The sequence below is a fragment of the Martes martes genome (genome assembly GCF_963455335.1).
Source record: "Martes martes genome assembly, chromosome: 7".
In the NCBI taxonomy this organism is placed as follows: Eukaryota; Metazoa; Chordata; class Mammalia; order Carnivora; family Mustelidae; genus Martes; species Martes martes.
This window is the reverse complement of record NC_137894.1, coordinates 117758762-117781581: the sequence shown is the minus strand read 5'-3', so window position 1 is coordinate 117781581 and position 22820 is coordinate 117758762. Positions and strand designations below refer to the sequence as shown.

General features: G+C 38.0%; 1 protein-coding gene across 5 annotated transcripts in view; it reads left to right on the top strand.

Moving 5' to 3' along the window:
* The window catches only part of TTC8 (tetratricopeptide repeat domain 8), a 57997-nt gene that overhangs the window by 5765 nt on the left and 29412 nt on the right, over nt 1–22820 (top strand). The window contains exons 2-6 of one of the 5 annotated variants that reach the window (XM_080809170.1): nt 13413–13533; nt 14619–14682; nt 14790–14949; nt 15165–15254; nt 18496–18540. In XM_080809170.1, the coding sequence (XP_080665296.1) occupies nt 13413–13533; nt 14619–14682; nt 14790–14949; nt 15165–15254; nt 18496–18540 (480 nt within the window). Of the gene's footprint in view, nt 1–13412; nt 13534–14618; nt 14683–14789; nt 14950–15164; nt 15255–18495; nt 18541–18761; nt 19944–20808; nt 21125–21199; nt 21257–22820 lie in introns of those variants that run through there. The other 4 variants (XM_080809173.1, XM_080809174.1, XM_080809172.1 and 1 more) reach the window with 4 other exon arrangements.

Sequence of the window (22820 nt, the reverse complement as noted above, 5' to 3'; positions counted from 1 at the left end):
TTTTCAACCTTTTGAGGAATCTCCATATTGTTTTCCAGAGTAGTTGCACCAGCTTGCATTCCCACCAGCAGTGAAGGAGGGTTCCCCTTTCTCTGCATCCTTGCCAGCATCTGTCATTTCCTGACTTGTTGATTTTAGCCATTCTGACTGGTGTGATGTGGTATCTCATTGTGGTTTTGATTTGTATTTCCCTGATGCCAGGTGATGTGGAGCACTTTTTCATGTGTCTCTTGGCCATCTGGATTTCTTCTTTGCAGAAATGTCTGTTCATGTCCTCTGCCCATTTCTTGATTGGATTATTTGTTCTTTGGGTGTTGAGTTTGATAAGTTCTTTATAGATTTTGGATACTAGCCCTTTATCTGATATGTCGTTTGCAAATATCCTCTCCCATTCTGTCTGTTGTCTTTTGGTTTTATTAACTGTTTCCTTTGCTGTGCAAAAGCTTTTGATCGTGATGAAGTCCCAATAGTTCATTTTTGCCCTTGCTTCCCTTGCCTTTGGCGATGTTTCTAGGAAGAAGTTGCTGCGGCTGAGGTTGAAGATGTTGCTACCTGTGTTCTCCTGTAGGATTTTGATGGATCCCTTTCTCATATTGAGGTCCTTCATCCATTTGGAGTCTATTTTTGTGTGTGGTGTAAGGAAATGGTCCAGTTTCATTTTTCTGCATGTGGCCGTCCAATTTTTCCAACACCATTTGTTGAAGAGACTGTCTTTTTTCCACTGGACATTCTTTCCTGCTTTGTCGAAGATTAGTTGACCATAGAGTTGAGGGTCTGTTTCTGGGCTTTCTATTCTGTTCCATTGATCTGAGTGTCTGTTTTTGTGCCAGTACCATACGGTCTTGATGATGACAGCTTTGTAATAGAGCTTGAAGTCCGGAATTGTGATGCCACCAACTTTGGCTTTCTTTTTCAACATTCCTCTGGCTATTCGAGGTCTTTTCTGGTTCCATATAAATTTTAGGATTTATTCCATTTCTTTGAAAAAAAAATGGATGGGATTTTGATAGGGATTGCATTAAATGTGTAGATTGCTTTAGGTAGCATAGACATTTTCACAATATTTGTTTTTCCAATCCATGAGCATGGAACATTTTTCCATTTCTTTGTGTTTTCCTCAATTTCTTTCATGAGTACTTTATAGTTTTCTGAGTATAGATTCTTTGCCTCTTTGGTTAGGTTTATTCCTAGGTATCTTACGGCTTTGGGTGCAATTGTAAATGGGATTGACTCCATAATTTCTCTTTCTTCTGTCTTGGTGGTGGTGTATAGAAATGCAGCTGATTTCTGTGCATTGACTTTATATCCTGACACTTTACTGAATTCCTGTACAAGTTCTAGCAGATTTGGAGTGGAGTCTTTTGGGTTTATCATATCATCTGCAAAGAGTGAGAATTTGACTTCTTCTTTGCCAATTTGGCTGCCTTTAATTTCTTTTTGTTGTATGATTGCTGAGGCTAGGACTTCTAGTACTATGTTGAATAGCAGTGGTGATAATGGGCATCCCTGCTGTGTTCCTGACCTTAGTGGAAAAGCTCTCAGTTTTTCTCCATTGAGAATGGTATTCGCTGTGGGTTTTTCATAGCCTTTTTGTTATTTAATAAAAACATTTAAAAATATTTATGTTGGAGTGATGATACAAATAATGAAGAGCTTTAGGAAGCTTAAGAAGTTTCCTTTGATTAAGAACTTGAAAACTCTCCTTCCTTTCCTTACAACATGAATCCAGGATGGCATATCTGTATGGGTATGGCACAGAGTCTGCTACACAGAGGTTCTCATTATGTATCTGCTGAATGAGTGTATTGATTGTATTCATGTTTGCGCGCGAGCGTGTGTGTGTGTGTGTGTTTTAAAGACTGTATTGTAAAGGAATCTCACACCCAATGCGGGACTCGAACCTACAAGACCAAGAGTTGCATGCTCTTCTGACTGAGCCTGCCAGGCACTCCTGTGTATTTTAATGGCATTATCCATGTGTACCACCTTCCCTTCTGTTTACAAAGATCATCTTAGTTGCCTGAGGACCTTTGTGTCCTTCCACCCCCATAGGTTCCTAAACATATATTTACCTTTTCAAATAAATGTAATTGCATTATGGACATTCTTAACTCATTTCTTGATTTTTTTTTTTTTTGTTTTTATTATTCCCACCACAAAATAGAAATGGCAATTATGTGATGTGGTAGGGGTGCTACTGTGTTCCACATGACAGCTGTGATAGAGGTGCTAACTATCATCATAATGGCAATCATCCTACAATATATAAACGTAGCAAGTGAACACGTTGTATACCTTGTTATTTTTTATTATAATTTTTAAAGATTTTATTGATTTATTTGAGAGAGAGAGAGCATGGGCACAGTGGGGGTGGAGAGGGCAGAGGGAAAAGGAGAAGCAGACTCCCCAGTGAGCAGGGAGCCTGATGTGGGGCTTGATCCCAGGACCCAGAGATCATGACCTGAGCCAAAGGCAGGCACCCAACCAATTGAGCCACCCAGGCGCTCCCACCTTATTGTTTTTTAATCAGTTAAGAAAATTCTTCCTGGATTCCTCCAAGAGAGTGTTTTTGATAGTAGTTATCATCACTGGCATTTCTAATGATGCTCTTATTGTTTCAATGGAGGAAGTTAAATGATAGCAAGACCACCAATCTATGAAAAGCTAACAGAAATGTGATCACAGCAGAAGCAGATGGTCCTCAGCTCCGCAGTTAGCTGATTTATCTTCACATGTTCGTTTAGCCTCATGGGCTTTTTTTTTTTTTGAGGCTTCTACATTTTAGAGTGTTTTTCCCCCCACAGCTCTTTGAATTACCATTCCTGGGCCACCAAACCGATTTTAGTACAAATGAATGATTTTGAAGCAGTGTCTGGACACATGGAAGAGCAAGGAAGTTAAAATATTTTTTCTGTGTGCCAAATGGATTCAGTTTTGCTCTCCCCCCCACCCCCTCCTAAGACAAAAATAGCTTTTGTTTGGGATGTTATTTTTCACTTTTGGTTTGCTTATTTTTGTCCCAGGTGAGGAGAACCTCTCTAAAGTGATTTGTTATTTGTTCATCTTTCTTTAAGCTGGTCCAGGGAGCGTCTCAAAAATCCCATTTTGGTCCCAATACGTTAGCCTTTTAGGATAAGCCCACTGCGGAGATTATTCCTTTTATTCCTCCTTTAAGAGATACAATTTTGGTACTATTAATAAAAAATATTTAAGTTGTGCCTTGTACTTTCCATTAGGACATCTGGATTTTATTTAATTTTGATTCTTGCCAAAGTCAGGGTAGTTAGCCTGGTCAGGGAGGTATAGCGTGGAATAGCATGTTTCCTTAGAGTAATACATTTTTATTTGGACACAGAAGGACTGAAGGATAGGTTGACTGTAAGAACATGGTATTTGGTAATGGGGCGAGGTTCTTGAAGAAGATGGATTGTGAACTGTTTTTCCCGGGTACGGAATAGTGCGAAATAAGGAGGCAGGGTCTGTAAGCATGAGTTTAAGGTTCTGATCTCTTGGGAATAAAGAAAGAAAGATAATTGGTTAATTTATGATAGCTTCCCTGCTTGATAAAATACAGTAAGAACAAGAAATTCATAGAGAGGTACTATCTTTGTTCAAAGTGTTCTTTCAATCATGATTGAACAAGTAGTTGTAAGTTGTAAGATACAAAAGGGAGAAATACAAAATAGTCTTCCTTCCACACAGCAATGTGACCCAGAGGGAATGCTTGCTGTTACAGCTCATGTCTATCATCCCGATTAGTTGCTTAATCTGATTACTGTTCTTTGTGTTCCATATGTCAGATGCATGGCTTTAAAACCAGCCCCCATTTTTTTTTTAGCTCCATTATAATTAAACAGTTCATAAAACATGCAGATTTTTCAGGCAGTGAGGTTTTTAAAAGACAGTATGCTTTTATTATAGGGTAGATTTCTGATAGATTTTCAAATTATTAAAATCAGTGATTCTGGGAGTGGGAGTGTTGGCTTTGAATGGGAATTCACATTCTCCTCCCCAATCTCTACTTATAATGAGAGATGTTACAGAGAGGGGATTATTATTGTAAATGATTTGGAGATAGAGAAAAGGCTGAAAGCCACTGGCTTAGAGGAAAGACATGGAACCAGGGGTCCCCAGTGAGCTACATCTTAGTAGTTGATTGAGACAATGATCTGGTGCTCCAGGCAAAACAAAACAAAACAAAGCCATCTTTCTGTATGATTATCTAATTTATTTCCTCTTTGGGGCCGTGGAGACTCAGCTAAACTTAATCTTTTGATTCTTATACTCTGTGGAGCAGTTCATTTTATGAATTTGTATTCCCGCTGAATTATAGATTTACATGCCTACTTGGCTGCTTGGTCCCTAGATCTCCCCAAACCTTCTGACATCCATCCATTTCTCTGTTCTCTTACTTTTTTTTTTTTTTTTTCCTTCTTGTTACTGCTACCTTCTGAATAATGTCTCAGTAGTTTCAGAACAGAGCTGGGTCAGACTCATTAGCCAGAGTAAGTATTGGTGGCAATTAAGAAGTCACATTCAGAATTAGCTAGAGGTTTGATTCCCTGAAGTAATAGCAACACCCTAAGAGAGAAAGACTTACCCTGGGGAGGAAGGAAGGAAGCAAACTGATGTGAATTGAAGTTGATGCTAATGAGTATTTGCTGGTTCTAGGCAGTGTCACTGCTCCCTGTCCTCTCACTCACTTTGAAGGAGAGTCAAAGGGAAGTCTTAATTTGATGTGCCACAACTGGGAGTTAGTTCTGCGTTCTGAAAAGGGAAGTACTAGCGAGTTTGGTGCCTTTCTATTTATTATAGAATTGTTTATGTGACTGATACTTCTTATTGAAAGTGATAGCACCTTACATTTCATTAACTGTGATAGCATATGTGAAAAGACTCTGAAAATTATGAAATATTCTTAAAAATGCAAGCTTTTCTTTTTAACCCCCCATAAACCCTATTGCTCCAATTCAAGAGGAGGACTAGGTTACAGAGGTTGTATGATTAGTTCAAGGTCATGCAGCTAAGTGACTCCCTGAGGATCAAGCCCAGCTCTTCTGACTCTAGGGCTAGGCCTGGTGATTCTTCTTCTTCTTCTTTTTTTTTAAGAGAGGGAGAGAGGGAGAAAGAGAAAGAGAGAGAAAGTTGGTGGGGGAGAGGGAGAGGGAGAATATTTTTGTTTCTTTTTTTTCTTTTTTTAAAAATTGTGTTATGTTAGTCACCATACAGTACATCATTAGTTTTTTATGTATTGTTCCATGATTCATTGTTTGTGTATAACACACAGTGCTCCATTCAACCCATGCCCTCCTTAATACCCACCACGAGGCTCATCCATCCCCCACCCTCCTCCCTTCTATAACCCTTGGTTTATTTCCCTGGAGTCCATTGTGAGAGGGAGAATCTTAAGCAGGCCCTAGCAGGCACTAGCATGGAGCCGTTCAAGGGGAGCCTGACTCAGGGGTTGATCTCACAACCCTTAGATCATGACCTGAGCCGAAATCAAGAGTTAGATACTTAGAAAAATAAAAAAAAGAGTTGGACACTTAACTGACTGAGCCACCCAGGCTCCCCTAGCCTCAACTGTGTTGATGCCCATGGAAATAATCTGCTAGACCAAATGAACCTGACTTGTGGTTCCCTATTTGGATGGATTAATTTAAATAACAGCCTCTAATTGAGAGACCCACAGATGAAAGTCCCAGTGATTAAAAAAAAATTTTTTTTTGCCCTATCTCTAAATTAAAAAATCCTGACTCTTCCTTCTTAGTCTTGCTACTCCTGATGGATCTCCAGTCCAGACCAGCCATACCCAGCCTTGGTCTCCCTCACCATATAGTAGCCGGCTTTCATGCCTTGCTATGCTCTCACATACTCAGCAAAGTTCAGGCTCTTGAGCCAGAGTGTCTGGGTTCAAATACTGCCTATACACTGCCTATATACAGATGAGGGTTTTCTCATCTGTAAAATGGAGATGATAATATGCCTCAAAGGGTTGTTGTGAGGGTTAAGTTCATTAAAATATGGTAAGTGATCACAAATGTTAGCTGCTATTGTCTCTAGATAGCTAGAGAGATTTCCATGCAGGATTCATGCAGTTTCCATGCAGGATCAATATCATTGATATTTTTCTGAAAGGATTGTTGGTAACCTGGAACGCATCTGTGAGGAAAGTGTTCAGTGAAATTGATGACAAAGTGATGTTGAATATAGTTCATAGATCCCTGGTACTCAGTAATTTCCAGAATAATCTCCTTCCCTTTTCTCTGACTCCCTTCTTATCTCCCATGTATTCTGTTTTCCCCCTCTCCCTCTAAGTCATATCTAACTGGCCCCTAACTTGAATATAGCATTTGATACATTTTACTGCAAGGTATATAACTCTGCATGCCTTCCTCATAGAATGTTTTCAGCACCTGGCCAGGGGACCAGCTATGTCAGGGACATGCTGTGGGACTAAAGTGTTCTCTGCCTCACTCCTGGTTCTGTCTTTCTCCTTCTCCCATCTAAGCAACCTCACCTATCTGTCCACCTTCCCATCCTCTAGGCCTCTCATTGTCTTCTCTGACCCTCTCATTGCTTGTCATTTCCCCACATGCTTTACCTGTGTGGTAAGTCACAGATGTGTTCCTGTGGAGCAGAAGAACCCCAGGGAGCACAAAGACCTTTATCAGTGAACAGAACACCGAGGCTGAGCTGGTGGTTTGAATTTGGGCCACTGGAAGCATCTTCTTGCTCTTGGCAGAATAACAGGCATCCAGCTTTTACTTAACGATTAGAGGCTTCTAGCTCTTTTACCTGTTTTGTTTTCCTTTCCAAGTATTATCTGCAGTCACCTCCGGTTAACATTTTCTCCCCTTTCTATATGGACTTATCTTGTATTCTCCTACACTTTATGCTTCAATCCTGCCTTATTATGTCCAACTCATTTTTTAATCTCCAAGATGCGCTGGCAAGGAGGAGCTCTGGCTTCCTTGGCTGACCTTGAGCAAATTGTATGACCTCTCTGAACTGGTTTCCTGATCTGTCAAATGGATAATAACATTGACCTGCCTCCCTCCGGTGGTTGTTATGAGACTTAAATGAGAGATATGTGTCATACAGACATGTTCACAAATAAACAGAAGAAAGAATAGACAGGGTTATGTCTTGTCATCTCATTGCCTGTATCAGTATGGTTAAGTATGGACTGTGAGTTCTAAGCAATCTGTACTCTTCCAGATCTTCCTTATACACGCTGGAATTGAAAACCTCCAGTTGCCATGTATTCTTAGTTGCTGTTTTGTGTTTGGTTCAGCTGCTTTCCAAATATTCTCTAAATCCCACCCTCTGAGGCCTTCACTTTTCTAGCCTAGCTTAACCTGTTCCTCTCATGTTCCTACTGCGTGTCATGCTGCAGAAATTGCTTATCTTTGTATGGTGACCAGATGGCTTACACATTGCTTGTGCACATAATATATTCTTAAAAAAATATTTAGGGTATTCTTTTGGGTTTTAGAGCTATAGAAAGCAAGGCAAGGAAGGATCTTTTTTTTTCTTTCTCTGTTTTGTTTCTTAGTAGCTTCCCTAATAAAAAATGCTGCCAACTGAGTGTTCAGTGCAGGTTGCTAACTGTAGATAAATAAATGTAGATGTTCTGTTAAATACATTTGTTACAACTCTGACTTTTTCCCAGAGGATTTCTATTTAGTTTGAACAGAAAAAGCCCTGAGTTTATTAACACCTGACACTAATATATGTGACATAGTCTATTTATAAACATTTCTCAGAGTACATTACATTGAGAATTAATTCTTTATCTTCAGGCACTAATCCCATTATTTATATGTGGAGCAGAAGGGCTTATAGTATGTGGATTTTCTTCCTTCTCCCCAAGTGATTAAAGTCTGAATGTTTTAACCACCATGAACTTATTTTTGAGTATAAAGAAATGTTCCCTTGGTATAGTTGTAAAATTATTGTAATTTCTGAGATTTTGTGTCTTCATTAAATAAGTAGTTAAGATAACTTCTCTGTGCTTTAAATGAGGTTAGAGTAATTAGAATTTCCTACTTGGAGAAAATTCAGCACTTGTCAGTGTATATTAGTTTTACACTAATACCAATATTAGTATTAATATATCCAAAACTCTTGAAAACAGTTGTGGGGAAAGATTAAAGTTAATATTTGAATTTTTATTGAATGAGTTTGAGTTCACCTACGCATACCTAATTAGTCACTAAGACTTTTTATTTTAGAAACCGTATTTCTTAAAAATGTTTACTACCTTCTTAATGCTTTCCAGGAACCAGATCCTGAATTGCCAGTGCCTCAGGTAAAGGTTTAGTTTAGCAACCTTTAGTTTAGAGAATACTATAATTTCAATTGCTTACTTGGTCCTATAGATTAGAAAACTCGCTGCATATCTATTAGTGCTGTTACAAAATTAGCCATCTCTACCACACGTTCTGTACCTTTTTATGTAAAGTATTATATTTCCAACATTTTTAGATGAGTAGTCTTATGGTCTTCTTCTTCTTCTTTTTTTTTTTTTTAGTAGTCTTATGGTCTTAAGACTTGGAGTTTAAATAGAAATGACCAATATTGACCAGAGGATGAGAAAATTAGAGAAGGAGACAAGGGGAATCAGGAGCTTAGAAAGTGAGCGAGTCAAGAAGTCAGCAGAACCCCAGGTGTCCAAAAAGACCGTGATGGATAGGACAGTGTCTTGAGTAAAGATTAGGCTAACTCTGCTTGGGAAGGGCTTGGTTTTAGAGAGCGGTGCCTGCCACCATGAGGAAGAAAGGAAGGAATACTACTGGCCAGATAGCCATGTCTACCAAATCATTGCGGGATAGGTGGCCAGAGAGACCTGCTAAGTGGATGAGACCCGGTGAATGAGTCTGGAGGGAATCCAAGGAGAGGAGGTGAAGCTTTTAACTTCGAGGGTTTCCAGTAGGTCTGGGAATAGGGTGAAGAGACGAAAGTGCTACAAATCAGATAGCTTCAGTATTTCCAGGTGTTTGCCCCACCACATGACAAGAGAATTGCAACAGTGGTTTTTAGGTAAATAAACAGTTTGGAACCTCATATGTGGTTCATGTGAGTAATCATGTAAACTTGTAGAAGAAAGCAAGATACAAAGTACTCTGATAGAGGTCTGTGTGGCATTAAACAAGCACGTAAATGGGTTAAAAGGTAGTACTCTGTTCTTGAAAAGAATTTAAACATTGTCTGCAGTGTTCATAATCATTACCAAATTGATAGATGGTACAGAACTGTTTTTTGCATAATATATGCACAATTCATTTGAGAAGGACCTAAATTATAAATAGAGTAAGTAATGTGCTTTTTGTTTTCAGTAATTTTGGAAGATTTTGTTAAAATTAAATTAAAACACCAATAATTTGCCCTGTATGGTTTTAAAACTGTAAATGGCATTTGAAAGCTTCCAGCCAGCGCAGGAACTTGATGAAGGATCTGTATTTAGTACTGCTTTTCTGCTCTGTTACTGTAGACTGAATTATCCACTGGATAGTGATCTAAAAGAATAAAAACGGAACAAGTCTGACAGGATTCTTTTGAGCTCATTATTCATGCATTTTGCCTTCTTCCTTTGCACATTTTTACAACTTCAAAATAAATGAGGCTTCACAGTAACAATTCAATATTTTGTGCCTCAGTTTTTCATTTTTATAGAGTAGGCAGAGTGTCAAATGTTACTGATTCTTATGATGGCTAATCAGGTTAGACACACTGTTCTTTGGTGGCCTTATTCTAATAATAACCTAACAAAATTGTTTCTTTTATGTCAAACTAGTGGCGTCAAATTCTGTATTAAAAGGAACAGGACAATTTAAACATGTTTTGCTCATTCACTAGAGTTTTCACCTTGTTTATTTTCATAACTAAAACTGGATCAACCTCACAGAAGATAGTGCAAGCAAAGCATTACTTCCCTGATGTTATTGCCTCAAGAGTAATGTCCTGTAGACTGCCTCAGTAGGCGAATGAGATGGGATTATGTTTCACAGACAAAGAAGGACATAACTGACATGATGATTACTTGCTTAGATTGGGAGAATCTGTGCTTTTCCCTTGAGAAAAGTTCCGACACTTCTATGATTTTTGTTGATTTCACAGTACTTCCAATGGATGGGTATTCAAGTATATTTACTACATGACCCTGTCATTTAGTAACAATTTAAACATTATTTGATAATACCAATTTATGTTTTTATTCAGATCCAAGGGGCAGTTTGGGATCATCCATTATGCTTTGTTATGCAGTTTACTTTAATCACTGATTAGTTTTGAACTTTTTTTTTTGTTTGTTTTAATTTAAACAGAGGATTTTAGGGCTGTAAAACATACTTGGCTTGTTTCCAAAATAAAATTTTTAATTTTTTTTTAAAGCCAAAGCCCCATCTGCTGTTTTCATCAAAATCCCAAGAATTGTTCACATTGCCAAGAGCAGTTCTTTGAATACAGTCTGATGTTTAATCAAGCAGTGGTATGTGATTTTTCAAGGTCATTTTTGTTAGGACAGAAGGAACATCAGGAAGATTAATATCTCAAATACTGATGAAATTTAAAATTAAGTAATGGTTAAATAGATTTTATTATAGATCTTTAAATATACAAGATTCCCATCATTATTTCTACTTCTGAAGAATTAGGTTCCAGAAACTGAAATAAATATAGATCTCTTTACCTTTTTTAAAAAGTGAGTTCTTGTGGAATCACATTTTTAAAAAGATGTGAAGCATTTATTCATTTGGTGGGGAGGGAACAGTGGATTTACTTTCTTTTGTTTTGCTTAGCCTAATATTAAAAACAGTTGCACCTTCTTAATATTTAATAGTAGGTAGATGGATGTCAGGAAGCATGATGGAGTAGACTGTAACAGTAGGTACATGCAAATTGTTAAAAAGATATGTGCAGGGATAATTAATGCCCAATATACAAATGATACTATAATAATTAGAACATGGCTTTTAGAAGGTCGATTTGACTGGGACTCCCAAGTCATAGTTTTGAAGCTTCATGAGCTCCTCCTCATCAGGATGAGAGTCCATATACCTCACTGTGGCATCCAGGGTCTGTCATCAGCCTTTTGCCTTTTTCTGCAGTTTCTTCTCTCACTGCTGCCTCAGCCGAACCCGATTCAACCATATACCAATTGATTTGGATTTGCTAAACTTGTCATGAGCCTTCAAGCTAGCCTGTCCTGGTCCCGTTGCTTTGCCTATCACATGCTTTCCAGTCTTTGCCACTAGCAAACTCCTTTCTCATACCCTTCCTCCACCCTCCGGGCAGCTGGGTGCCACTCTCTGCCTTCCCACAGTATGCTCCCGACTTTCATTATTGCATTTTTCCAACAACACTGAAATTCGTGTGAGCTGGGAGAGCTGTGGTTTACTCATTTCTGTTCCCAGGACCTGGCACGTAGGTAGCAGGTGCTCCCTAGTAATATGGGAGTGAACCGGCGGAGCCCACATCTTGCTTTACTGTTTCAAAGAAAATGCTGCAGTCCTTCCTGTCCACCAGACTGCTGAACAAGCAATGCCCTCTTGAGAAATGAAAGCCATTAGATGCTTGCAGGGCAGTATGAGCCATGGGGACTCAAGATAAATCAGGATTACTTATTTCCATCTTTGAAGTTAAATTAAACCATTAGTTCAAGCAAGGGATGACTTCCCTGACCATACTTGTATAGATCTGCCAACCTTCCTTGATCTTTGAGGATTGAAAACCTCCAATTGTTTCCACACTTTAGTGGCTCCCACAGTTAGATGCAGTTCCAATTGGAATTGATTTTTTTTTTTTTTTTACAAATTCTTTGATTCTGTGTTCTGCTCATTCAGTTGTGTTAAATCCACATAGTTGAAACATTTTATTGTAAGTTATCTGATGAGAATCCAATAAACCTTACCCAGGAAAGTATAAGCCTAAAAAGCTAATCATCTAACCAAATATAATTTCATTTTAGGAACCTAAGTATGCAATGAAGGCAGCCTTCTTTATTCCCATTAAAGTGAAAGCATAAATATTTTCTTCTTTCCTTAAAAATTTTTGTCTGCTATATGCATTCCAATTATTTTAGCCCACAAAAGGATCTCTGCTTTTTAATTCCTATAAAACTATTTTCTATACCACAAACCTGTCGCCTATCATGCACTGCTTTGCCTTGACACTTAATTCAGATAGCTGATGTGTTCAGGGAAATTAAGATCCAAGTTTTAATCTTCTCGTGTTTCCTTTTCAGAACCTAGCCCAATGCCACGTTAACTAGGAGGTGTTCAGTAGATATGGACTGAGTGCGTGAGTGAATGCATCTTGGGTTCTTGATGTGAGGACTTTTTGGACCTCTGGAGCTCTCATCTGTTCCTCTCTCAGTCCCTTTGCCTTCCTTCAGCCTGCTTCACAGCCTGATGTGTGAACCCTCCTCACACCATCCCCCAAGTTCCCATGCTGCTGCTTCCTCTGTACTATTAGAGTCAATTCTGTGCTTCTGCTCAAGAGTTGCCTTCTTCCCAGCTCCTCCACTGGACAAGCTTTATTGCTCTTTGCTTCTATTCTCTAGTGGAGCAGAAAGGTAAACATTTCTGATAAAGCCATTTTAAATGTTTAAGAAGATATTTAACTGTGCAGACCTTGACATCTAATTTCTCAAGGTAGAGCAAAGCTGATATTTTCCAGATTCCTTAATTGCCTTTTCTATCCACTGCGCCCCCCCCCCCCCTTTCTAGCAGGTTTTCTACTGGCTAGATCCCAAAGCAACCAAGATTGTGTTGATTAGTTATTGGGAACTGGGAGAAATTGATCTTAGTTCAAGTCAACATTTTTGGAATACCAATGTGTGCAAAAACCATAGGTGTTACGGAAAATTCAGAACTGAACAAGGTAAAAAGGACTGTGTTCTGGGGAAGGGAGGGCTAACCTATGCCCAATAATTACAGTTTCTCGAGTATGGTAAGTACATATAATAGGAGTATAAAGAGAATGCTCTGTGAGAAAGACAAGAGGGAAGTAGGTTTAGAGCTAAACCATCAAGAAGGTCTTCATGATGGACTCTGTTCCTGAAGGAGGACGGCAGAAAGAGCGCTGTGGTCGTAGCTTTATTAATTTGTTTTCAAATTACTATTCTAGTACAATTTTCTCTAAAGATCTTCTTTTACTTATAAAAAGTCATGTTAGAAGACTACCAGGTAATTACAACACTTTTATTTACTAGGTAATTGATCTAATGGGTGTTTCTTGATTAGTAATGACCTTGCCTTCTTTTATTAGTTTCTTGACATAGCCATTTAAATTAATATAATGCACTAAGTGGTAAACAGGCCCAGTGGAAACTTAGACAATAATAAAGCTTCTGTAGGCAGTACTTCTAATTCTACTTAATATATGCTTTATTTTATCCACGCTTATAGGCAGCTTGGATTTTAAAGGCACGAGCACTAACTGAAATGGTATACATAGATGAAATTGATGTAAATCAGGAAGGAATTGCAGAAATGATGCTGGATGAAAATGCTATTGCTCAAGTTCCACGTAAGTATTGGTTTTTCCCTTAAGTAAATGAAATGCCATTAGGAGGAATAATAATACTCTTTGTATATAAAAGAAACATATGACATTATATACATGAAAAAACATTCTATTTTGTAAATGGTCTCTAACTTGCCATAGAGTACAAAGACTTTCCTTCCCCAATTCAATTATATTATCTTAAACTTAAGATATGAGATTGATGTATAAAACCATTTTTCAATAAAAGCTATACTATGCATTTAAAAAGTTTTATATTTAAAAGGCATTCTAAAAAAAAAAAATAAAAGGCATTCTAGCTGAACTGCTTATCTAACCTATCAGAAGATTGTTTATCTCAGAGTGAAAACACCGGAAGCACCCAAACAGCAGAAGTGTTCTAAAAGGATTATTTAAAAAAATGATCACTGTAATAATTGAAGGTGGTTTGCTCTCATGCATGATGTGAAGTGATGGGGTGATACGCTGGCCTGTGAATGCCTCTTGGTGTTGTCACAAAAGCCCGGTCCCCAGCTTGCAGATGTACTGGCACAAATGGTATTGAGTGATTGCCATGACATGTGGTGGTCTTGCTGGAATTTGATAGTTATAACAGTTATCAGCCATTTATATGTTTAAAAGATAATAACTTTTAAAGCTTCAAATGAAAATTGAGAAAAAAAATACATATGGTTCATGTTAAAAGTGAACTTTTTTCCCCCATCGTTTTGCTCTTTTGGAGCTAAAATGTCTAAATTCTTGATTTTGTATCAGAAATAAACTATGAGTATCTTTGGAGCTTGCTAGCCTTAGTTTGAACCCCAGCTCTACTAACGGGTTGACCTCTTTGCTTAACCCTCTAAGCCTTTGCTGAATGGGTGAATATTACTTGCCTTTCAGACTTAGTGTGAGGATTACATGTGATAACATAAAATAACATGATAGATATTCAGTAAATATCAGTCTCAAACACATTTTTCCCTAAAATACATTTCCTGTTATTAATGTCCTTTTCACTAGACCAGCGCATTCCTGAAAATTACATTAGCTGACAGTTTTTACAGATTAGTAACTCATATATTAATTGAATTTGCCATCTCATCTCATAGGCCCTGGCACATCTTTGAAACTCCCTGGAACTAATCAGACGGGAGGGCCTAGTCCAGCTATCAGGTATGCACTTCTCTTTCATACCCTCTATCCTTAAATAGTGACCAGACTGTAGGAGAATCTTCCTTTATTGACCTTCTTTGTATTTTCACAACATACACTTTCCACAGGCCAATCACTCAAGCTGGAAGACCCATCACAGGTTTCCTTAGACCTGGCACACAGAGCGGAAGACCTGGCACTATGGAGCAGGCCATCAGAACTCCCAGAACTGCCTACACAGCTCGCCCCATCACCAGCTCATCTGGAAGATTTGTCAGGCTGGGAACGGTAAATTCTGACAGCTTTACCACAGTTTTCTATTACGAAAGTAACTTTATAGTATATTATTTTGTGCTCTTGTTATTGTGGAAGGTTATATGGAAGGTTTTTCACAGGTGATTCTTTTTTTTACTTATATTGCCTTTGTAATTTTTATGCTCATTAAACTCAATTTATGTTTCAAGAGAAAGTTTCAGATCTTGTTCTGTCATTTTCCCCCATAGGCTTCCATGCTTACAAGTCCTGATGGACCTTTTATAAACTTATCTAGACTGAATTTAACAAAATATGCCCAGAAACCTAAATTGGCAAAGGTATGTACTTAAAATGATTGTATGTTATGAAGTAACCTTTAGATATATTATCATAACAACATTGTAGGATATAGAAAAAAAATGGTGAAGGAAAGGCAATGTCTTGATTGAAATGGAAATGTTTAATTACTGAACTATGTAAAGCTTCTCTTAGTCTTTTGAATTAAGAAAAGTCCATCAGAAATAAAGTCTATATACCATCATTATAGGAAATTCTTTTTCCTCTGATAAACAACAGCAATTTTTAAAAAAAATTTAAATTCTAGTTAGTTAACATACAGTGTAATATTGGTTTCTGGAATAGAATTCTGTGATTCATCACTTACATACAACAAACACCCAGTGCTCATCTCAACAAATGCTCTCCTTAATCCCTATCACCCGTCTAGCCCATCCCCCATCCACCTCCCTCCATCGACCCTCAGTTTGTTCTGTACTGTTAAGGGTCTCTTATGGTTTGTTTCCCTCTCTGCTTTTCTTTTTCTTTCCCCCTTCCCATATGTTCATCTTTTTTTTAAATTCCACACATGAGTGAGATCATATGGTATTTGTCTTTCTCTGACTTGATTTGTTTCACTTAGCATAACACTCTCTAGCTCTATCCACATCATTGCAAATGGCAAGATTTCATTCTTTTTTGATGGCTGAGTAATATTTCTTTGTGTGTGTGTGTGTGTGTGTGTGTGTGTACACACACCACATCCTCTTTATCCATTCATCAGCCATTGGACATTGGGGCTTTCTCCATAGTTTGGCTATTGTTGAAAAAGGAACAGCAATTTATAGCAAAGAAAGCAGATATGCAGAATCATCTTTGTGGAAGGAAGCTTAGAAGGTCATCCGTGTCTGTGTGTGTTTTCTTTTTCATCTTGGACTCTTCTCAGAAAAATGATTTGCTATCCATGTAGAATTTTAGGACTGTCAAAAGGAAGATAAAAAAATATGTACTTCTAATTTGTAATTAGGCAGGCATCTCTATGTCACTGTCTGGCCTGAGTGATCCTTATGGAGAATTATGTTAATAATTCTATCTATTCAAAGAGTAGTTGCTTGGGGCACCTAGGGTATTCAGTCAGTTGAACGTCCAACTCTTCCTTTAGATTCAGGTCCATGATCTCAGGGTTGGGACATGGAGCCCTGTATCTGGCTCTGTGCTCAGCAGGAAGTCTGCTTGAAGATTTTCTCCCTCTTATCCTCCCCACAACTCCCATGTGCACACGTGCTCTCTCCCTCTCTCAAATAAATAAATAAATCTTAAAAAATAGATTAGATGCTCCTTTAAATTAAAGAGAAAGAGTGAAAGTAAGTATGTGTATGCATGGTAAGAGAGAGTGAGAAAGAAAGAGAGAAGGAGCCTGAGAGGTCCATGATCTTTTCAGTCTAAAGATAAACTTGGAGTTGTTTGGAATAGTTCAGAGACATGAGCACTTAGCTGGTGCTGAAACTGGCCTAAGCTTAGCCCAGGTTTGTAGCTGTAATTTTTGTGAATTCTGTGCATTAGCGCTGAGTTCATTCTGAATCTTAGTTCTAATGGTGTTTAACATATTTACTAAATATCAAACACTGGGGAATACAATGTTTGTTAGCCATACAGAGTTGAAATTAAAATCAGAAAAAGAAATGTCAGTTGATAGGGAATTATCCTATAATAACACTGATGACATTTTTCTTAATTTCTTATTTGAAAGCAATCTGGTTAACTACACTTAGCAGAATTGCGAAGTTATACTTCTTTCCCTTTGTGAGAATGGAGTATTAACAGGAACTCATATGGAATATCTAGTTCTCCTGCCCTTTTAGGCCATTTACTTGAGGTGGCTGGATGGCTAGTTGGTACCATTGCTGTTTTCTTTTTCAAATTTATTTATTTGAGAGAAGAAGAGAGAGACAGAGGTGGGGGGATGGTGATGCAGAGAAGAGTGAGAGAGGGAAACTTAAGTAGACTCTGCACTCAGTGTGGAGCCTGATGTGAGGCTCGATCCCATGATCCTGAGATCATGACCTGAGCTGAAACCAAGAGTCAGTCACTTAACTGTCATCTGGCCCTACCCCCCCCAACAGCGCCCCCTATTGGTGTTTTCTGTCCAGGGAGTGCAGTCCCATGAAGGCATCTCTGGTAAACTCATGCTTCCAGAACAGACCTGGTCTGTGTTAATAGACTTAAACTGAACTAGATTTTGTGCTTTTTTAGTGTGTTCTAGAAATAATGCCCAGTAAGCGTGTCTGGGTGGCTCAGTCTGTTAAGCATCTGCCTTCGGCTCAGGTCATGATCCCAAGGTCCTGGGATTGAGCCCTACATCGGGCTCTCTGCTCCTCAGGGAGCCTCCTTCTCCCTCTCCCTCTGCCTTTCTCTCTCTCTGTCTCTCATGAATAAATAAATAAAATCTTTAAAAAAAAAGAAAAAGAAAAAGAAAAGAATGCCAAGTTTTCCTATCTTTGGTTTCCAATCCACCTTTCCTCATCAGACCTCACTTCTAATGAGTTTCATTTCACAGCAATGGTAGCACCAACCACACTTCTAACTTTTCTTTTTTATAACAGAACAAATGGAGGGTTAGGTATCGTTTTTAAAAGAAGGGCCTGGTCCTGACTTCTTTTTTCTTTCTTTGGTTGCCTCTTAAGTTTTCTCTGGTAATAACATTGATACACTAGCCTCTTTGCAAGTATACAGTAATGGCTTTATGGACAAATGTGATACCATCAAGGGGTAATTCCGTAAATGCTTACTTATCCAGATGAGCTGAGGGAAGTAGCACAGTAATGGGTCTTACAGTCATCATCTACACAGCCTGTTTTACACTCAAGCTCTACTTTGTTTCAAAAGGAACTTCCAGATTTCCCCCATGTCTAAAGTGTCATTATCAATGTCATAATCACTCTACTACATAGGTAGAGTGTGTAATAGAATGGGCTGAATCTGTTTGGGGCACTTCCAAAGTTGGTCTTTTCATTTGTCTCTTTCTAGTAAAATAGTATGTGTAATACGAAAAACACTGTTTAGTTATTTGAGTTTTCCAGTTTGTATTCTATAAAAACAGGAATCAGGTATAAATCGCTATATTTTAAAATGGTGATTGTAATAATGGATAGACCCTTTACTTGTAAAGGTACTTTTAGAGTACCTTGTTATTTTGGTTCAACCGAGCTGCTGTCAAAATGGTCTTTAAGTCTTGATATAACAATACAGTGCTTTTGTTAAAATAAAATCTAATGTATTTTTGGCATTTTTTTTTCTTCATAGGCTTTGTTTGAGTATATCTTTCATCATGAAAATGATGTTAAGACCGTAAGTTTTGAATTCATGCTGTTTTCTCTTGTAATTTTTTCTGACATTGGGGATTTTGATTCTGAAATGTTCTATTTTTTACCTTATAAACAGATGGAATTATTAAAAATTGGAGCATTACTGATACTTTCAAATCCACTATCAGTTACAACAGGAAAATTTATTATAAATATAGAATTGGTAAGAACTGTGCCTGGTCCAAGAGAGTATGTCGATATCCACTGAAGAGCAAGATACAGATAACTGAGAATGTTGCATAGTGTGTTTATGCTACAGTATCTTTTTCATGCTAATAGTTAGCACTGTTGATCCATTTTTTCCTGTAGTCCATATAGGCTATTATTATAGGTCATATAAGTGTTTCTTATTTCTTTGTAATACACCCCTTCCCCCCCAACATTTTATGATAGAAAAATTCAAACATGCACAAGTAGAGAAAATAATATGAGCGAGTATCACCCATCACCGAGCTTCAGTAATATTCAATTACCTTGGTAGCTTCTTAGCAGAATTTTGTTTTATACTTATGACTTTATTTATTTCACTCTTACATGCTAATATGCAAATGACCAGTTACCTCACAAATTTTGTCAAATTAAACATAGTTAATTCTGCAGTGTCTAATGATAGTGTTTTCCCTCATTTTATTTTTAGTTTAGGGAAAAAGCTTTATAACCATATGTTAAATATTCAGGAACATAAAAATGTTTTCCTCAGTTGTGTTTTCTGTGTGTCAACCACTCTGCTATGTACTAGGAAAACTAATAAAAATATTTGTTTTCTTGACTCTATAAGCTGTGCAATCTAGCTGAGAAAAGAAAATTGGCATAATGAAACAATTAAAGAGGTAATTGCCAAGCTGTGAAATTGTCACCAGGTTGCAAAGGGAAAAAAAAATCAGAGGGGTGATATCAAGAGCCAAAAAATCAGTCAGATTTTTTGGGAGAAGGAAGGAAAATAAATGTGAAGAAAGAGTAAAAACATGAACAGGGTATAGAGTGAGAAATAAATAGGCCATCTACTAAGAAATGGGAGCATCAAAGAGACATTTTAAAGAAAGAAGTGACAGAACATGATGATAAATTAGATGTGGAGGACAGAGGAAAGACACACATCAAATCTGCCTCCTAAAGATGTTATGAGAAGAAGGACTGTTTTAGTAACAGAAATGGGATAATTAGGGAAGGAAGTCAATTTCTACGGAAGCTGCGTAATTCACTTGAAGGCGTTTTGAGTTTGAGATCGTGACAAGCTGTCCAAGTGGAGATACCACTGGTACTGTTGGCGAGAGCCTGCACCCCACACACACAACGTGGAAGTTGTCTGTCGTGAGGTGCTAGTGTGTGTGGCCATGTACGGAAGAAGAGAAACCAAGGCTGGAGCAGATGTCACACACGTTTCCTGTAAGTCGGTACATGCCATTTTCACTTAATACAAAGCTGGGTAGAGGCTTCCAGTGAGACATGTAATATCATGTAGTTAAACTGCCCCTATAAAGAAACATCCGAATAAGGGAGTCAGTCTCTACATAGCAGAAAGCTGTGTCTTGGACTTTTTGAGGATTAATTCAGTGATTAAAGAGACATATATGCTTTCATCTAAAACTGTCTGGGCCACGACAATGTGCCAGCCACTGTTCTAAGCCCTGAGATCACAGAGTGAAGCAGGCAGACAAAATCTCTGCTCTTTTGGAGATTATATCCTGGTTGTGCAAGGAATAGAGACAACTAGCAAATTTAGAAACACATCACATGTCCTGGGATAATAAGTACTGTGAGAGCAACAGAGCCCGAAAGCAGCGAGGGGATTGGACAGTGCTGCGGGGGGAAGATGCTGTTTTGGGGGTGGAGGGTAGAAGGTGGTCAGTGATACCTACTCTGAAAAGACGCTTAAACAGAGATCTAATGGAGGGGCACAGACCCTACAGTCCCGTGTAGGAAGAATCTGTAAGTCAGAGAGAACTTTAACTGCAAAGGCCCTGAGTGGAAGCATGCTTGGATTGTTCAAGAAACAGTAAGGAGACCAGGGTGGCTGGGGAGGGGAGGAGTTGCAGACTTCCCTTTACTGTCTGTGAGGGGAGGAGTTGCAGACGATGGGTTCAGAATGTAGACGGATTGTACACTGTTTGTAGATCATGGTGATGGTGTCTTTATCAATAGATTCATCTTGAGGCTGTCACTCTACATCTTGGCATTGATATGATGGTGTTGAGGAATAGCGACCACATTGAAATAAAATAGGGTTTATTCTCTGCACTAACAACTTATATTCGATATTCTAAAGATTCTAAGGATTCTAAGGACTCTGTAGAGTCTAACAGACTTTGACCTTTACATATTATCTGAGTACTTTAGAATGTTTTCACCGTTCTTCATATTTACTGGTTGAAAAAAAAATCTGAACGTCTTAAAATTTTAAAATTTGAAAACCTTAAACAAATAGAGCAGTGACTTTCAAATTTTTTCTTGAAGCAGCATGAAATCTCCTCCTGCTGTGTAAAACAGACGCAAGCAGGGCTGCTTGAATTCAAGCAGAAGTAGCCGACCAAGAACACACCCACCCGGCCTCCTCCTCACTCCACCACGTGAGCTCCAGCCCCTCAAAGCCTAGGGCTCTTAAGTATTTCCTAAATCCTACTGTTTCTGCACCACCTGGTGATTTTAACATAATGGATTTCTGGATCCGTGCTAGACCCTCTGAATCAGAATCCCTACGGGTATGTCTGGTAAATTTGTTGTTGATAAAAGCTCCACAGGCAATGCGAATTTTCAGCCAGGGTTGGGAACTACTGCTGAAGAATAGGGTTTGAAAGGCATTGATTAATAGAAAGCTGGAATGCTAGATCTCCTAATACAGGAAAATAGACCTGGGAGCATGAACAGAACTTGAAGGCCAAAGCTCCATATAACAGACAAATAGGAGGGAGTGTGTCTTCTGACTCAATGGAGAAAGTCCACAAATTAAGAGAAAAGGCACAGCAAAAATTATTGTCAGATCTCAATAGTAAGGGAGTATTACAAAATTCTGTTTGAGAGCTAAAGTTTCCACCTACACATTTTTTATTTTTATTCTTAGGAACTCTTTAATACTCCAAAAACAGGCAACATTGAGTGCAATTTTTTTCACTCTTTTTGAATCAGAGCCTTATACTTCAGTAAACAACACTGTTGAGAAAATTTGTTTAAAGACTTCTTGTAGACATTTGATGACTGAAGAATTTTTTAAAAAATTAAACCAGGGGCGCCTGGGTGGCTCAGTGGGTTAAAGCCTCTGCTTTCGGCTCAGGTCATGGTCCCAGGGTCCTGGGATTGAGCCCCACATCGAGCCCCGCATCAAGCCCTGCATCGTCTCTCTGCTCTGCGAGGAGCCTGCTTCCTCCTCTCTCTCTCTGCCTGCCTCTCTGCCTACTTGTGATTTCTGTCTGTCAAATAAATAAATAAAATCTTAAAAAAAATTAAGCCAGTAAGCAATAGAATAGTTCACAGATTTGGTTGGATTTATGAAGCAATCACAAAGGATAAAGACTTAACTGATTCATTTATATCTCTGCACAGTGAACAGAAACAAAACAAAATGAAACATAGAAGGACAACAGAGGGGTGAAATATGTACATGAGCATGATTTTAAAATGTTAGTGTTTGTAAATAGGAAAAAGCTCATCTGACTTTGTTAGGAAATGTTTTATGGAAATGGAAATGATCCAGTAACAGAAAATTTACATTAGAGAAAGTGCCAGTAAACAAGCACATTAGAGATGTACTTTCTAACACAAAAATGTAAGTTAAAGGAATTTTGGACTTATAATTTTATGTTTATGAAAATTGGGAAAAATGCTGGGAGAGAGAAGAGTAATTTTTATACTGATACTTTATAGATAATATTTTAAATGGTATAATATTTTGGAAAAGAGTATGATAATATGAAACAGATAGCTGTAAACATACTTAATTTGTTTCTGTAATTTCCCTTCTCAAGAAATTTCACAAAGAAGTGCTGTAGTTACAAAGATGTTCATTGTCACATTGGTCGTAGTAGCAAAGCAACCTGGACGATAAACTATATGTTCAATGATAGAAGATGAGCTTAGTAAATTATAACATACTTCGTGCTGGGTCTTTATGCAGCCATTAAAAGTTATAATCATAAAAATTGGGCAGAAACAGAAAAGTGTTTATAATGTTAAGCCAACGACTATACACTTTAACACATACATTAAAAAGAATTATCACTCTAAACATATATATTTATAACATATACTAGAAGGTATTACCAAAAATTG